Raw genomic sequence first — 18,429 nt, 5'->3', positions numbered from 1 at the left:
GCTGACTTTCCACTAAATGATGTGAATATAATTAGGCATCCACTTAGGAAAAACTGGACTTACATCATTCCAAAAATCAGTTCCAAGTAGATAACTGGAAAGGAAAGCTTTAAGAAGAGAATATAGGAAAATACTTTCATTATCTTGAAATACACCAAGATTTCTTAAAAATTAATTACAACAAATTATTAACCAAAATGGAAAAGATTTCTAAATTTGACTATTTTAAAATTAAGAGCTCCTGTTCACCAAAAGGAAAACCTCCAACAAGTGAAAAAGTCAAGCCATGAAAGATACTTATAAAGAGCTTCTTCACATTGTCGTCATTTTCTATCTAATGGTTAGAGTATAAAAATAACTTCTAAAAATCCATGAAAAAAGGAGCAGACAACATAATCAACTGGATAGCAAAATATTTGGAAGGCACATCACAAAAGAGAAGTACAGATGGCTAATAAACATGAAAATGGCAATACTAGAGAAATGAAAATTAAACCTGTGTGTTCACTAGATTGGCAAAATTAAGAATATTGGCAATACCAAATATTAGCAATAATAGGAAGCACCACAAATTTATATGGTGCTGGTTTCACTATAGACACAACTATATTGGAAAACAGTGTAACACTATCTTAAAAAGCCAAAGATATTCATGCTGTTTGACCTGGCACTTCCTGTCCTAGAGCCATATCAACTGATTAGTGCTGGACATTTATAGCAGTATCATTCTTAATTACCCTAAACTGGGAATAGAATTTATAGCACTGAACATGAATAAACTTCACACATACACAAATAAATCTTCCCATCATACTGTTCAGTGAAAAAAAGCAAGTCATGAAAGAATACTTAGAGAATGATTCGATTTACATAAAATTTAATATCAGGCCAAATCAAACCTTATCAATTTAGGATGCACTCAGAGGAGTGAAAACTATAAAGGTAAGAAAATGATTACAGTCAAAGATAGTCACTCTCTCTTTGGGGACACGGAGATGTTGTGGTTACAAAGGTTCACCTGGAGGGCTTCCCGGGTCCCAAGCACACTCTACTTCTTGACTTCATTGGTGGTTTCATGGGTTTCTGCTTTGGTGTTTTATTAAATTCTGTAAATGAGTTCCCTGATAGCTCAGTTGGTAAAGAATCCGCCTGCAATGCAGGAGACCCTGTTTTAACTTCTGTGTTGGGAAGATCTCCTGGAGAGAGGAAAGGCTACCCACTCCAGTATTCTTGGGCTTCCCTGGTGGTTTAGCTGGTAAACAATCCGCCTGCAATGCGGGAGACCTGGGTTCCATTCCTGGGTTGGGAAGATCCTCTGGAGAAGCGAAAGGCTACCCACTCCAGAATTCTGGCCTGGAGAATTCCATGGACTTGTATAGTCCATGGGGTCGCAAAGAGTCGCACACAACTGAGCGACTTTCACTTTCACTTCCTAAATGAGTTCTGTTTGTTTTTTATTTGATACAGTTTACCTCTTGATCGAGAAGATACCAATTAACAAAGAGAGGCTAGCTAAAATAGGTTGTAATATTGAGGGGGTGGTGGTGGTTGTTGCTTAGTTGCTAAGTCATGTCTGACTCTTTCGAGATCCCATGGACTGTAGCCCACCAGGCTCCTCTGTCCATGGGATTTCCCAGGCAAGAATACTGCAGTGGATTGTCACTTCCTTCTCTAGGGGATCTTCTTGACCAGGGGTTGAACCCGGATCTCCTGCATTGTAGGCAGATTCTTTACCATTGAGACACAGGGGAGCTGGAGGAGGAGGTTAACAGAAAACAGAACCCCAGTAAGAGACGGGGAGGTACTTGGCTCCTCTCACCCTGGTGTCCTTTACTCTAGGGGCCTCCCCTCCAGCCCCGACACCTGACAGCCTAAACCTGCTGAATACCTGCCCTGTGAGAGCTTCAGATCCTCTCCTAGGTGTGCAGACAGGTTACCGCTCACCTCCAGGGGACACACAGAGATGACCCAGGGACTTTCTCTTAGCACAGAAAGTGCCCACTGTGGGAGGAGGGAGCAGCGCTCCAGCGTGGCTGAGGGCAGAACTGTCAATCATGTGGGCATCAAATGACCTTGGGTGACCGGCAGAGTGAATAAGTGAAAACGTTTGTCTCTTTGTCTGCAAGAGCAAAGAGCTGGGTCTGCTGCTATAAAATCAGGTAGTTCACGTTATTTGGTGACCCACAACAGTTGTTCTGAACAGCTCAGTTGAGAACATTCTCCGTGCTCTGGAATAAGGCAGGTAAGGTTATGGGGGTGATACATCCATACAGAGTAGCTTGGGTTCTGAGTGCTAAAAGCTTCTCCGGTACAAAAAGGATTCAGCAGTAGTCAACATAACGTGAAAGAAACACTACGTGTTTCAGAGCTACCCGTGGACTTCAGATACCATCAACTTCTGCCACTAACAAATGGCTTCAAAAGCCCTGTGAGTTCAGCAGAGCCACCTCGAGTGGGTTTGCAAAGTGTGAGCTCTATCTTCAAACAGTCTTGCTGCCACTCCACCAGCTTTACAATTTGAACTTCCAGACTGACATGCACACACACACACAGAGTCAATGGCTTAAAAATAAAAGGTCCAAAACCCACCCACCCATCTTGCCTAACTCCTCCCTTCTGCAGATGAAGAAGCTGAAGTCGAGAGAGGGTAGGGGGTGTCCTCGGAGTCACCTGGAGTGTTACCAGCAAAGCAGGACTGAAAAGGAGACCGTCTGCTCCCTGCGTGAGTTTTCCCAACCTGCAGTGTTGCTCCTTAACCACAGGTGGGCAAATCGAAACCAGAGAACATAAAATAAGCAAGGCAAAACAAGACCTAATTACCAACGGCACCTAGATCCTCATGTTCTTGTCGAGATTCAAAGAGTCTATGACTATACCTGAATATTCATTGGAAGGACTGATGCTGAAGTTCCAATACCTTGACCACCTGATGTGAAGATCCAACTCATTGGAAAAGACTCTGATGCTGGGAAAGATTGAGGGCAGGAGGAGAAGGGGGTAACAGAGAATGAGATGGTTGGATGGCATCACTGACTCAATGGACATGAGTTTGAGCAAGCTCTGGGAGATGGTGATGGACAGGGAAGCCTGGCATGCAGTCTATGGGGTTGCAAAGAGTTGGACACCACTGAGTGACTGAACAACAGCAACAACAACGTAACTGTGCCTGTTTAGAACAGCCCCTGGCAGGCAACCAAGAACTGGGGTGTTTACTGTCCTCATGAAATGACACTTTTCTTATCCTTTCCGTCTCTTCACCCACTTTGTTAACTCACTGTTCTGGTGCTACTAAACATCAGCGTGAAGTTTCAAAAAGGCCACAAACCCATACAAGGAATGCAACCAGCAACCTGTGCTCTCCAGTCAGAGGACAACAGCTGCTGGGAGGAAAATCTGATATGCATCCGGACAAGAGCAATGCAAGAACAATTTTACACATAATCCACTCCTCCCTGTAGTTCTAGCCACAAATAGTTTCTTCACCACTAACCATGTGCTCGTGGCGGGTTTAGAGGCTGGCAGTAGCTGAGGAACTTTATCTTGATATTTTTCATGAAAATTGAAGAACGGGTACACTGACACGTGTTTCTGCCATGTTGAATATACTTGCAGAAGCAGGTCTTAGAGCAGAAAGCATAGAAAGTCGAGGGTCCCAAGCGTTCTGGCCTCAACTTTGCCGGGGAGGGCAACATCCCAGACACCTGGGCAGAGTGGCCCGGTGTCCCGAGGCAGTCTGTTCTTGCCCATCCACCTCCAAACAGGAGGCCACCCTACGCTGGGGGCTGCGGCTCCGTCTTGCCCTTTTGTTGCCTTAACCACGGAGAAGGGAGTTCCTGACACTGAAACGGATCATTGCTCCTACTGGAATCCTCTAGCTGCCTGTGCCTGAAGAAGCCAGTTGAGTGCCTAAGCAAAAGCAAGATTTTTTAACCATTTATTTTTATCATTCCTACCACTGTGCTAATTTAAAAAAGTGAAAGTAGCGCAATCGTGTCTGACTCTTTGCGACCTCATGGACCATACAGTCCATGGAGTTCTCCAGACCAGAATACTGGAGTGGGTAAGCCTTTTCCTTCTCCAGGGGATCTTCCCAACCCAAAGATCGAGTCCCGGTCTTCCCATTAAAACAGATAATAAAGAATTTGGGGCCTGGGAGTAAGATATAGAGGCTTTCCGGGTGGCTCAGGGGTAAAGAATCTGCCTGCCAATGCAGGAGATGCAAGAGATGCAGGTTCAACCCCTGGGTTGGAAAGATCCCCTGGAGATGGGAGGCTGCCCATTCTAGTATTCTGGCCTGGAGAATTCCATGGACAGAGAAGACTGGTGGGTTACAGTCCATGGCGTTACAAAGAGTTGGACACAACACACACACACACACACACACACACACACACACACACACACACACACACACACAGAGTAACATACAGACTGGCCTGAAGGCGAAGAACTGAAACCTGGAGGACTTGTTCTAGCAGGTATTGATTCACAGTTTTACATCAGCCAAATTCCTTCCTGCAACATCTAAGACCCGACAACTTCCTGGTCTGCTTTACAGACAGAAAGAGTGATCCCCTGTCAGTTCAGTTCCGGTATCTGGTTTCTGGTATGTTTTCTATTCACAGTACATACTTTGAAGTACCATGTTCAATTTTAAATGAATGGAGAAGAAAATGTTTAATAACATTTGAAGACTGGCTCAGAAAGTTTAAAAGATTAAGAATAAAAATGCCTTTGCTTAAAGCGAGAAATCAAAAGGTAAACAAGCAGCATTCTTCTCCAAAAGGCAAGAGGTTTTTGAGTTCCTACAAGGTGAAGAAGCTACTTGAATATATTAACAAACATTAACGGATCCCAGTAAACAAAATACACATAAAGGATTTGTTTGTCTAATGCCAACTCATGAGGTTAAAAGGAAACAGGGAAAAGGGACAGTATGTCTGATTAAGAAAAAAGGAGGAGTGGGTTAAAGTTATAGATTTGACTTCTGGACAGGATGGAGTTCCTGTCTTCATTTGTTCCCCTGGAATCTCCAGATTAACATTTACTCAGTGCGCACAGGGGCCACTCCACTAGCCGAGGCAGGCTTATAATAGGTGATGCCTTACAAAGGGGTGTGATACCCCCCAGTAGTTGGGAGAGTGATGATGTGAAAAGGGATCGTATGTATGGAAAGTCTTTGTGGACTACACCAAAAGCATGACATTATCATCAGAAAGGGCAGGGTAGGTTTTACACACAACATATGAAGCAAAACCATGCACATACTCTGGTATATATACATTTGATTGGTATTTTGCCAACTTCCAAACATAGCTTTCAAAGCTCCTGCATGAGTGCTAAGTCACTTCAGTCATGCCCAACTCTCTGGCACCTTATGGACCATAGTCCGTCAGGCTCCTCGGTCCATGGGATTCTCCAGCAAGAATACTGGAGTAGGTTGCCATGTCCTCCTCCAGGGGATCTTCCTGACCTAGGGATAGAACCTGCGTCTCTTAGTGTCTGCATTGGCAGGCAGGTTCTTTACCATCAGAGCCACCTGGGAAGCCTCTAAAAGCTCCTACGTTCAAGAGCATTGCTGCTGGACTGTTATGATTCTGATATTACAACAGAGAATTGGATCTCCATCATCTCATAAGAGAAATAGCTAGTATTCTATCAGAAGCATGACTCCTTAAGTGTCTGTGAAGAGTGGGCTAGCCTGAGCTCCCTTCTGATAATTTGGGAGAGTCACCACGTGCTGCTGTAGTCTCAGAAATGTACTCTCCAGTTTGTGGGGTGGCTGTTAAGACACTGATTTGAGAAAGTTCTTTGTCCATCAACATATTCCAGCCAAGCTTGCGGGAGTAAAGCTGGTTTCTGACTTGAGCCTCACCCTGATCGTAGATGCTGCAGGAGGACACTAGCCCCTGAGAACTCCCAACCAACAGGCTCAGTATTCCTGCTGTTTGTATCATCACTTTGTTCCCCATTTACAATGTACAGTTTAATGCTCTCATTCTGAAGAGAGAAGACTCAGTCATTATTTGGGGTTCATTTTCTGAGCAGAGGCTTAGTCACCTTCATATAAACCTTACAGTAGCCTAATAAAGAAGCAATGATTCTAGGGTGGGACGAATTGAGACAGTAGTACCGAGACATAGGCACTACCGTATGTCAAACAGACAGCTGCTGGGAAGTGGCTGCATGACTCTGGGAGCTCAGCCTGGTCTCCACGGCAACCCAGAGGGGTGGAGTGGGGTGGGAGGTGGGAGGGAGGGTCAAGAAGGAGGGAAAATATGTATACATATGGCTGATTCATATTGATATACTTCAGAAATCAAGACAACATCACAAAGCAATTATCCTCCGATTAAAAATAAATAATTTAAAAAATAAAATTAAAAAAGAAACAACAGTTCCTTAAAAGCTCTTGAAGGGGTATTTTGCAAACATGTGTCTAGGTTCCCAGATAATTTAAATACTGATAGACTTTGAAAGTATTCAGTGATTCTGTGAAAAATTTCTGCATCCTCTTCCCAAATACAGTCCACTCATTTTTAAAAAGGTTTACTTTTCTCTTTCCTCATAAGAAAAAAAAACACACTTTTTTGTAAGACATGTCCAGTGAAAAGCTGTTTTTCTGGCTTCCTGGAGAGACCAGCTGGTAGCAAAAACAAGCAGAGAAAATAAAGGGAAAAAGCCAGCTTCCTAAACAGGCTGACTCAGCTCTTCGGTGTTAGTGTTGACATGATTGCTTTTTTTTTTTTTTTCGTCTTCCCTATTCAGCTGCCAGGAATTAAGAGAAAAAATAAAAGCGTGAGAAGGACAGTTCAGTGGAGGAAGTCAACATCCAGGGTTTTGCGATGTTGGAGGTTCAGAAGCATCGGCCCCTCCTCTGGGGGATGCCATAACAGAGCAGTGGAAGTGTGGTGACTGTTACACACCACTGCATCCTTCCAGAAGAACCTTAGAACCCTTCCACAAGAACCGTGGGAGACTTCCAGAAGAACCTTAGGACCCTTCCAGAAGAACCTTAGGACCCTTCCACAAGAACCTTAGGACCCTTCCACAAGAACCTTAGGACCCTTCCATGAGAACCTTAGGACCCTTCCAGGAGAACCTTAGGACCCTTCCAGAAGAACCTTAGGACCTTTCCAGAAGAACCTTAGGACCCTTCCAAAAGAACCTTAGAACCCTTCCAGAAAAACCTGGCTTCCTACAGTATATTCACAATCAGGTATTTGACCAGGATTGCCCAGGAAAACATTTCTGTTCAAAGAATTTCTGTCAAGAGGAGTTTCTTAGACAAGGTAATAAGAGAGTAGGAAAAAAATGTCTGCAAGTCATTGAAAACTGTGAACTAGCCTGCCCACACCACGACATCCCCTCCAGGTCCTCGTCATTCTCACCAACCTGCCGACACCTGGGCTAAGATCCCACATGACAGCTCAGAATGTCCTGCTTTTTCTGTGGAGCCTGCCAGAGAAAAATATCTGAACAAGAATAGCTTGAATCCTGAGGGCACATAACCAACTTCTCATTTTTGCTTATAGTTGGGGGAAATTTTACATTTTCAATACTTTTTTTTAATTTTTAAGAACATTTATCTATTTATTTGGCTGTGATGAGTCAGTTTCGGTAAGTGGGATCTTCGCTCTTCCTGGTGGCATGCAGAGGTTAAGACTCTGCACTCCCAAAACAAGGGGCCCAGGTTTGATCCCTGGTCAGGGAACTAGATCCCATATGCTGCAATGAAACACTTTCTAAATAGTTAATATTCTCTTTGGAAAGAGCCAGTGGAAAAATCCCATGGATGACACAGACACCTTACAAGCTAAAGGCTTGGCGTCCTGCAGCCCTTGGGGTCGCAAACAGTTGGACATGACTCAGTGACTCAACAATAACAACAAAATCACTGTGTTGTCTGCAATATGATTTATGCAAAGGTCAGGAAGCCCAAATTATAACTTCCTTCTTCAGAACAGCAGCAGCTTTCCTATAAATATTGAGCTTACTTAAACAGACCTCCCTGTCTTTCATGTTCCTGGAAGGTCACACCAATTAGATATGCAAGCATGGTTTCAGGGCTTAACATTCACTATACAGGGAGCGATTCTCTCCAAATCAATTCGGTCTTGTTTTGCTCCTTCCTTTGAGTAATGGTAAGGATACATAAAACTTCATTCCTTTACTAGATTTTAACAGATGAGCAATTTCATCCTAACTACAGGGAACAGAGAGAGAGAGAAAACCTCAGAGCTCATGGACTGTAGCCTGCCAGGATCCTCTGTCCATGGAATTTCCCAGGCAAGAAGACTGGAGTGGGTTGCCATTTCCTTCTCCAGGAGATCTTCCCAACCCAGGGACTGAACCTACACCTCCTGCATTGGCAGGAGGATTCTTCACTGCTGAGCCATCAGGGAAGCCCATGAGGTTCTAGGTACTTGCACTGTAAGAGAACCGGTACATTTTCCTGTCCAAATTCCGCATCCTGACCGTGGCTCAAGAGAGAGATAAGACACAAAGCTTTCAATGCAGAAACTCCTTTGGCGCACCATTTCATTCCCTAGATTACTTACTACTTTGACTTGATGGATGATGGGGATCGTCATTTCTCTAGTGAAGGAGGCAGAATTTGGAAAACAGAAGGGCTCATCAATCTTCTCAGTGGTTAATCAAGGATGTGTTTGGTTGTTCCTGAGGGATTCACTCATAGAGTCATCATGACTTATATGCTCATTATTTAACTGCTATCCTGTCTCCGGGTGCTGAGAACTCTTTAGAAGATCATCTGTTAGCATTTTGAAGGCGGACTACCTGCTTTAATCAACTCGCTGCAGCGTTATGATGGGAAAGAACAGATTTTCAATGTACCAGCCTCAATTTTAACTGCATCCTTGTCAGTTTTCATTTAAATCAAGCTGCACACTTGATGACAGAGATGCACTGATGTTGCTATTTAAGAACATCAATGGCATTTCCGTATTAAATGTCAGTTTGTTTGTGCTCTGCCCATAACTTAAGACCGTAAGCTTTCTGGAAAGAGTGTATGTATTTCTGAATGTTTCTGTTTTGGTCAGTAGGGGTGATGGTGACATGGAAATTTTAGCTCCTCTGATGGAGACAGGATGACCTCGTGCCATTGGACATACTTATGCCCATTCCTGACGGGCCCCAAATGTTTTCTGTTGTTCTAATCCCTAGGAAAGAATGTTGGATGGATACTCAGTTATGACTCATTTTATAGAGTGGTTAGGGTCTGTAAAGATGTGTGTTGCTGCTGCTGCTGCTAAGTCGCTTCAGTTGTGTCCAACTCTGTGCGACCTCATAGACGGCAGCCCACCAGGCTTCCCTGTCCCTGGGATTCTCCAGGCAAGAACACTGGAGTGGGTTGCCATTTCCTTTCACAATGCATGAAAGTGAAAAGTGAAAGTGAAGTTGATGTGTGTTAACTCACATCATATTTTAAATAAAATGGGACAGTTTAAACATTAAACAAAAATTCTTCTTGCAGTCCAACATCTGAAGATTCATAAAAGTCAAGCGGTTCTGTTCACGAAGGAAAAGGGGCCATGGGAACCTGTCCCTTCACATTGCCCTAGCCTCTCAGTCATTGAGGCTCTTCTAAAAATCTCCTAAATCTTCTTAGAGGACTGATTTTAAAAATCTTGTCCCCCAGTTGTCCATGAAGAATTACAGGATTGAGAAACGAGACCATTCTAACCATTACATGTCCTCCTTAACCTGCATGTCACAGAGTATGCTTGTTTAACTACAGGCCACCTGGAAGTGCTAACAGTTGAACAGTTTTTAGACTCCTTAAGCCTCCCCTCTCATGACCTGATATTCTTGGGGTGTTTCCAATCTGAAAAGCCAATGGTCCGCTTTGTAGCATTGCTGTGAGAAGGGTGGGAAGAATGAAGGATTTGTTCTTTGTGCAGCTGGTGAAGAAGAAATGCCAAAAGTTCTCCATAGGCTGTGAGTGGACACTTTCTTCCTTTAAGAAACTATTTGATGGTGGTTTCGGAAGAAGAGGCATTCCAAATAACCCCCCTTGCTTTCAATGGCGTGGCCTGTCACCGGGGATCAACTTTCCTCTCTCTTCCCCAGGTTAGAAAATGAGCTTCCTGTGCTGAGATGAAGCAGGAGTCCAGGAGCCTCCGTGGGTCCATTCTGAGGATGTGCAGAGCTGATTTGGCACCCAGGAGGTATTCAACCTCTGAGACGTAGTTCACGGACCACACGTAATAACATGTTGACTCATTACACCTGGGATTTTATAAAAGTACTCATGGTGGTGCTGGTTTCCCTCATGAGTCAGGGGCTGAATCCATTGGAAAACCTGTAATAGAACTTTTGACTTTAGGACATGCAATCTGAGGATACATGTATTTTTCACTTTGGCACTGACTCTTTCTCTTAGCAAATATTTATCCTTCAGCCTCTGGCCCCACGAACCAGGCTTGCTCAGTTCCACATCTAAAAGTTCTTTTTTTTTTTTTTTTTCTTTACATGCAGCTTGGTTCCATCAGCACTTATACATAACCAGGTATGTTCTGCTTCTGAAGCTTTTCCTTCAGCTCCACCTTCTTTAGGATCTGATACTCTCAACGGACTTCCTTAGGGAACATTCATTTCAGAACTTGACGTTGTTCAGTGTAGCACTTTATGAATTTCCTATGTGCTTGCTGTTTGCTGGTATTACATGGACAAAGTTTGGCTCCACTGATCCAAGTTTCCTATGACTCAAAAGCAACTCGTACACTCTATGTGTTAAATACATGTATGTACAGCCACATATATACACCTATATGCATTCATCCATGAGCACATAGCACATAATATGGTGCCAGGAGCAGAGCAGGTATTCAAGTGTTTACTGAACTGAATTAAATTCAAAATTGTATCAGTTATGTCAACTAATAAGAAAAGTAGCTTATTTTCATAATTTACCATCCTCTAAAAGAGAGTGCAAATTGAAAAGCAGAAGGTCTAGACCTAGTTTTCATTCTTTAACTATAGTTATTATATAAAATTTTTAGAGTTGACTATAACCATGCCGCCTATATACAAATTTCAATTTTAAATTGTTCAGCAACATACTTTTTATTCTTCAAAAGGCTTAACAGATAAGCAATAAGCACACTGGCTCTTGTCTAAAAAAATTCTTTTGGCAATAAAACTGTGCACCCTTACAGGTAAAGATTTAGGCAGGAGATAGATGAATTAGAGGGCTTCCCTGGTGGCTCAGACGATAAAGAATCTGCTTGAAGAGATGTGGGAGACCTGGAATCAATCCCTTGGTTGAGAAAATCCCCTGGAGAAGGAAATGGCAATCCACTCCAGTATTCTTGCTGGAGAATTCCATGGACAGAGGAGCCTGGTGGGCTATAGCCCACGGGGTTGAAAAGAGTTGGACATGACTGAGCAACTAACATACACACATATGAGTTAGAGGTAATAATAGGTTGAGAGATGAAAAGGTGAGCGGGGAGGGCTGATTGGGAACTGGGAAGCTCTGGAGCATGATGAATGAGGACGCATGCATGATGATGGAGAGAAGATGCCTGTGGTTAGCACAGCTTTTGTTTACCTGACGAACCCCAGGCAGAACCTTCTTATCTCCACACTCTCTCCTCAGTGCTCCCCGAGCACTCCTTCAACCGTGCAAATCAGCAAATTACTTGGTCATCAGTTTGTCTCTCTCACTAGACCATACATACCTTTAGAGACAGACAGTGATTTGTCCGTATATTTCATCCTTAATGCCTAGCACTGTGCCTTTGATACAGAATACACACAAGTAAAAGGTATGGAAGAATATTCCCAGGAAACCAGTCCCCTCCTAAGCAATAATGAGCTATGCTGCATTCTTTAATTCCAAAAATCTAAGCATTTCTCCAAATACAGAGGAGAGGAAAAATATTAATACATTAAAATATGACAAAGCCTTTTGCACCCTGGAAACTTTGTTCTCAGATTCCTGTTTAAATTCACAGTATTATATTCGTCCCTTCCAAAAAAAGTGCTCTGGCATTTCCAAAAAAAAAAAAAGTAGAAATGTGGGCAAAATGAAAGTCTCTTAAAAACCTTTTTGGTAGCAATTTTGATTATAACGTCATGTTTCTTGCCATAGAAGAACTGTTCTATTTATTTCAGTTATTCTTATCTGGTGATTTTCCATTAAGTATAGAAAATGTATCCCCAGACTCTCACATCTTCAAGGTATTTTTATACCTTTATACAATGAGCACTATAAAAGAACTGAGCCTACAGGTTGGCTTGACATTTTTCAATGCTGAGATTCTGAGAAATGTTCCCAACATAACTAATCTCACAATCAATACAGTAGCACCAAAACTCACAGGAAACAAGTTGTTCCTGGGGAACAGGTATAATGGGCATGCCTGTTGCCCTTGCTGGCATCAGCCGTAAAGTTAAATCCCTTAAGTTGTTTTTAAACCTGAGATGGATTCTATTGATGGAGAAAAAAGTTACATCATACAAAGTTCTAGCTGCTTTTCCTACCCAGGTTCCAATGTTCTCCAAAATGATAAGTCCTTTCTCATTGACTCGACTCAGAGTGCACGTTTACCCTATATCCTATTTCCAAGTGTCAACAATAGACTCACTGGAAAAAAAAAAAGAAAAAAACAGAACAAAACAAAAAAACAACTGCATGCTTAATGGCAACCCTGAAACCAAATTTCTGAAATCTCAAGCACAAATTTTCTACCAGACTATTCCTCATACATTCTATATTCTATATCAAGCCTCAACTATCAAAGGAGTGCTGAGGAGGCTGGGTGTCACGAGATTGTTTTTCAGGCAGCCTCATGGAGTCATTACCTCGATGAATTTTCCACACTCTCAAATTTGGTCCATGGCCTTGCAGGCTTGGAAACCTGATCTGTCGGCAAAGCTGGAGCAAAGTCACATCTCGGAGGTGGACTTACAACTCAAAGAGCACAGAGCACCAAAGAGTGATGTCAAGATGCAAACATATTAATTTACCACGAGAACCATAAATGTCAGATGGACTGAAACCCTCCCAGGGCAAGCCAGAACATTCTCTCTCTGTGGACAGAGGCAGAGGGGGAGCCAAGTCACAACCCGAAGGTTACTTGGTGACGAAAAAGTGAAACAAAGGGAATAAACAGTAAATAAATCAAAGACAAGACAGGAATTCAGAGTCTAGAGCTATGATTTCCCGACTCACCCTGACATTTCACACTAGAAAAGGTGACCCATCAGACTTGCCAGGCAGCTGAGGACCCAGCTGTCAGGGGTGGCATTACCTGGGAACTGCAGACCTACATGGGTAGGTAATTAGTTCCTCTGATTGACAGACTTTTCCTTTAGGTATGTCACTGTCTAATTCTGGGAGACCCTAAGGTAACCACTACTCTCTCCGCTGGTGTATTTAAAGGTACCATCAGGTTCATTCATTTCTTCTTTTGTTTATTTTTTGTTGTCATTCTTTTCTTTCCATTCAGACCACCTCCACCACCAGAAAATCTAGGGCCTCATCTCCTGATTGCAGGGTTTACCTGATCTACCAACCTCAACCCTGTCCCCTTACCCAACTCCAAAGACCACTACTGTGTAAACTGACCTTACATTAGCATTTTATATGTTTTCCAAACTTCCCTCATACCAGACACTCCCAGCAACTCCTACTGCTGCCAAAGTTAAGTTGAAATTGCTTAGCTGCTATTCAAATTCTTTCATATCTGTGCCCAATTTATTATCATTTTTTCTATTGCATGAACCTTTAACTCCAGGCAAATCTACTGTCTCTTAACATCATATGTGCACCCTAACTCCTGTCTCTGCTCCCTTCTGGGTTCCTGGAAGTCAACTCAAGATCTTCATCCTCCATGAAAATATCTCTGAAGGTCCAAATCTGAAATTGACCTTTCCATGCTTTAGGCTCATTTGGTATTTAGTGTATCGGGAAAGTAATTATTATATATAATACCGAAGGACAGGGGAGCCTGGCATGCTGTAGTCCATGGGGTCTCAAAGAGTCAGACACAACTTAGTGACTGAACAACAGATATCTCCTTAATTAGAATAATCTGCTTACAGTTGGGAACAGTACATTTTGCCTTTTTTATATCCTTTTTCTCCAATGCCTTGATACCAGGGTGCTCAATAAACAGGTACTTAGAACTGACCTTGTCTACATGTAGGTTAAAATACTGAACTCTTCTAAGAGCCTAAGACAGAACTTGAAAGGTAGACCCTTAGCTGTTTCTCCAGGTGTCAGTGGCACATGCTTCTTCCACACCTTTAGAGGGATTTCATAAAATCGGCATTCTCCCCAACATCTCACTTGCTCTCTGTACTGTCTGATGTAACAGCTGGAGACACCTTTCAACTTCTGTTAGTTTCACTGAATCAGCCTCAAAGTAAAGTACTGGCTTTAAAAATAGACTAGAGCTCGGATATGTGGAGACTGTCATCAGGACATTTAACAGCAAGAACCTTATGGAGAAATAGTTACATAGAAAAGCCTGAGAAGTCCCTCCAGTATGATGGCGCAGCTGGTAAAAGAGTGAAAAGTCAGATTTCTATGGCTTATTGGAAAAGCAAAGGGATCAACAAGGAAACAGTCTTAAGCAATTTTAGTTACCATGTTGCTTTTTGGTATTCTTACCTGATCCTACCAGGTCTCCAGCCTGATTGGAGAGTACATTAAGAAAGATCACCCCTTATTTGTCTAAAACAATGAGCTGATTTGCAACAGTATCTGGGAAGACAGAGTTTCTTTTATTTCCTACCAAAGAACTATTGCTCACTGGGAGGACATCCAGACTGTTGTCAACAGGGTCTTCCGTGATTATGGAAGACATGAAAATACACACACCATCTCATATTTCATGGAATTTGGCAGCTCCCCATCAGAAATGTTGGGGAACAATCTGGCTAAGTCTTGAAAGTAGGAACGAGAAACCTAACTCAGAGTGGAACGAAGGTGATAATCTTTCCTAGGAAGGAGGAAATTGCTAGATTAAGCAAAGATAATTAAGCCTGATTGGTTAATGATAAAAACATAAACACAATAAAGATAGTTTAATCATAGTAATAAAAGAAAAACCTATATTAAAACAGTATAATTTCTTCCTAGGCAAGGAAGAATTAATTCTTAGAGGTAGACCAAGAGTTTGTAAGGTTCCTCACTGTCCTAACATTAAAATAAAATTGGAGACTGATTATTCTTACACTGAATACAAATTATAATATATTGTATTGGTCTACATATATGTGAATGCAAGCTATAGGAAGTGAGAATCTTGTAAACAGGTACAAAATTATAAACAACATATAACAGATTTGAAATTTTGATGTTCCCCATTTATATTCCCAGAAAAAGTATTTTCTATTAGTGAGTGTTAATTTCTTTCTCTCCTTTTTGGAATATAATCCTAGAGTTCTAATATATCTTAACACAAACTCATCAAAACAGATGGGAACATGGAAGCCCTTTCCCAGCTTCCCGGGGGGGCTTCCCAGCGTGAGCAGACTGAGATCAGGCTAAAGAGGGAACAAGCGTTTCTTTCATTTGTAAATAAGCTCAAAAGGAGATTTCAAAGCTTCCTCTAAACCCTTGTCAATTCATGAAAAATGTAAGATTTCTAGCCAATATTTCAGTTCTTGTGTACAGCAGTTCTCATAACATGTAGATGGGATTTGATTATCAAGTAATGAGTTACGGGCTTCCCGTGACCATAAACTTTATCACCTTATGCCTGCGTCATCTATTTAGTTTTATATATAAAAACACTAGGTTTACTTTAAAATCTAATCTCTTATGTTTGCTAGTTTTTTAAAACAGAATATTCCCTTTACCAACATGGTATATACCACATTTAAACAGTTATCCCTTTTCTGAGCTGGTGGGTGAAAGATAAAATGTTGCCTGTTTCCTCTAGAGCCCACCTTCCTTGTCTGGCATTTAGATTTTCCTCACTTTGAACGAACACATAACTTTCTCATTTTGCATAAGAACGATCTTCCTTGGGGGGAAAATGTATTCCTTATCTACCACATACACCAAAAAGTATTTTCTACCTTTGTTCAATTTTACATATACCTACAGAGTCATCTAGATTTTTAAAATAAGTTATTCCACAAATTGAAAAATAAAGAAAAGCAGATACGAGCTTTCTATTCTAAGCATTCTTTTTAAAAAATACATTCTCTAATTATGTGGTAGTATATTTTGATTACAAAAATTTAAGTTACTTTAGAGATATTTGGGGCTCTAAAAGTGCATGCTTGCCTGATTTTCAAACCAGAAATAATCAAGACTTTAAGAAATTGAAATGTCACCTTGAAGCCCACCATAAGAATTGCTTTTGTTGTGCAAAATAGCAGTCCAATAGAATGTAAATTGCTTTACAACCTTTCAAGTCTATGGTTAAATGATTGTTTCTCACTTAATTTCAAATTTCAATTTCTTCTAAGAAATATAGATGGATGTACTTGGCTGCATACATACAACATTTGTTCATTCATGTTCCTGTCCTTTTGTAATCAATTTCTTACAAATTGAGCAAAGTGACAAAAATTCCATCAGGAAAACCCATGCCGTAAATCTTAGTGTTTTCCACAGTGTGCTTTACTTTATAATGAATTAGCTAATCTCAGTCAAATAAAAACTGTGAAAAACAAACAAAACCTTCAAATCTTCTCCTGTAACAATCATTTTACATATTCCTAAAGATTTGATTTAAAAAATCATAAAAAGTCGGGTATATTAAGGACAATTAAAGTGCAATCAGCAGTTGAACCCTGTAAAAGTATGGCTTGGCAAGTGAAACGTTAAAAGTTTAAAAATATTTATGATTAAGAAAACATCTACCCTAGAGTATGTTCCCATTAGGTTATTTTGCAACCATACCTCGATTTCATTAAACCCAAAAAAGGAATTTTATTTTATTTTATTTTATTTTTTCTGAGGCCAGGAAGTGACTTAAATATTTTCCATGATGAGAAGCTGGCAAAACAGTCACTTTGAGTCGGTCCCTAGAGGAGGAAACCTGGGGTGTTTTCTTGGGTTGTGGATGAAAGATAAAGTCGGCGTGAAACCAGAGCGCAGGCCGGACACATACCTCGTCCTTGGGTTACTCCGTAAAACTCGGCCGCTATCCGAGCTGCTTCCTTGCGGTTGCCTTTCACTATGTAGAAGTGGCTGAGGATGGCCAGGCTGATTTTCACAAAGAGCTTGAAGCAGAAAAGGGAGAGGATGGTGAAGTAGACATTGGAGAGCTGCTGGGCGAACGGCCGGTTTTCCTCCACCACCGACATCGCTGCGCAGGCTGGGCCGCCGGGCCGGGTCAGATCCAAGTCCTGAATGTGCTTGGCTCCGGTCCGGGATGCTCCTGAACAGCTGGTCCTAAGGAAAGAAAATATCAGCTGGTGGCGATGCCTCCAGCTCAAAATATTTATACTGTCCATAAAAGTGCCTCGCACACGCCTATTGGTCTGACAATATTCCGGGGGAGCGGCGGCAACACGTGCCGGGTTCTGAGACGCCTGACTTTCCGAGCTGGGTATAAGATGACCCCCCATCTCCCTGCTCTGAGTTTCAAAATCCAGGTATTGACGTTAATGTACAGAGTGTTTCCTTTTTGTTGTCTGTTGTTTAGTCGCTCAGTCATGTCGGACTTTTTGCAACCCCATGGATTGTAGCCCACCAGGCTCCTCTGTCCATGGGATTCTCCAGGCAAGAATATTCCAGTGGGTTGCCATTCCCTTCTCAGGGAGATCTTCCTGAGCCAGGGATCGAACCCACCTGCTTTATCAACGGAGCTAGCCAGGCGGCTTAGTTTTAGGGGAGGAAATAATTGTCCTGAGAGCTTTGAAGGCTTTGGGTAAGGGGTTCCTGGTGTGAATGTAAGCGAAACACATGATATCAAGGTAAAATGAAGTCCATCACTTTAAACCTTCGAAATGGTCCTATTTGTAGACTGTGAGCTAAATTATCGAATAGTTAATGACTTGTGGATTTAATGACCGCTCATCAAATTAGCCAATTATGTGGCTTCCGTCATTGTCAGGAAAAAAAAAATGTATAAGTGGATAGACTGGAAAGCGACAGGGTCATAACTTTAGGCTATTTATTCATCCACTGAACACGCTTCAAGCACCTGCTACGTGTCGAGCATTTAGCTGGATGCTGGAGAGGCAGAGAATGTCACAGCCACAAAGAACTCAGAGTCTAGAGGAGGAAAGAGAAATGAGATAAAATACAAGTGAGGACAGAGCAACATAAAGAGGAAGGGTCTGGTCCTGGCAGGAAAGAGTTCAAAGGCTTCCTGGAGGAGGCACTGTATCCAGAGAGTTTCAAATGGAAGTGCTTCATCTTTACTCTCGCAAACCAAGCAAAAATATATTTTTTTAGGCTGACAATCTTTGTTGTTGCTGCTGCTGCTGCTA

General features: G+C 42.0%; 1 protein-coding gene across 1 annotated transcript in view; it reads right to left on the bottom strand.

Annotated features, from left to right (window-relative positions):
* ASB5 (ankyrin repeat and SOCS box containing 5) overlaps nucleotides 1-17,298 on the bottom strand; it is a 37,660-nt gene extending 20,362 nt beyond the window's left edge. Inside the window, exon 1 of the mRNA XM_068971806.1 lies at nucleotides 17,103-17,298. Within this exon, the coding sequence (XP_068827907.1) occupies nucleotides 17,103-17,298 (196 nt within the window). The remainder of the gene's footprint in view (nucleotides 1-17,102) is intronic.
* Nucleotides 17,299-18,429: the final 1,131 nt, after the last annotated feature.

This window comes from Capricornis sumatraensis, chromosome 4 (genome assembly GCF_032405125.1).
Source record: "Capricornis sumatraensis isolate serow.1 chromosome 4, serow.2, whole genome shotgun sequence".
Classification (NCBI taxonomy): domain Eukaryota; kingdom Metazoa; phylum Chordata; class Mammalia; order Artiodactyla; family Bovidae; genus Capricornis; species Capricornis sumatraensis.
The sequence above is the reverse complement of the archived record's forward strand: the minus strand, read 5'-3'. Positions and strand labels throughout refer to the sequence as shown.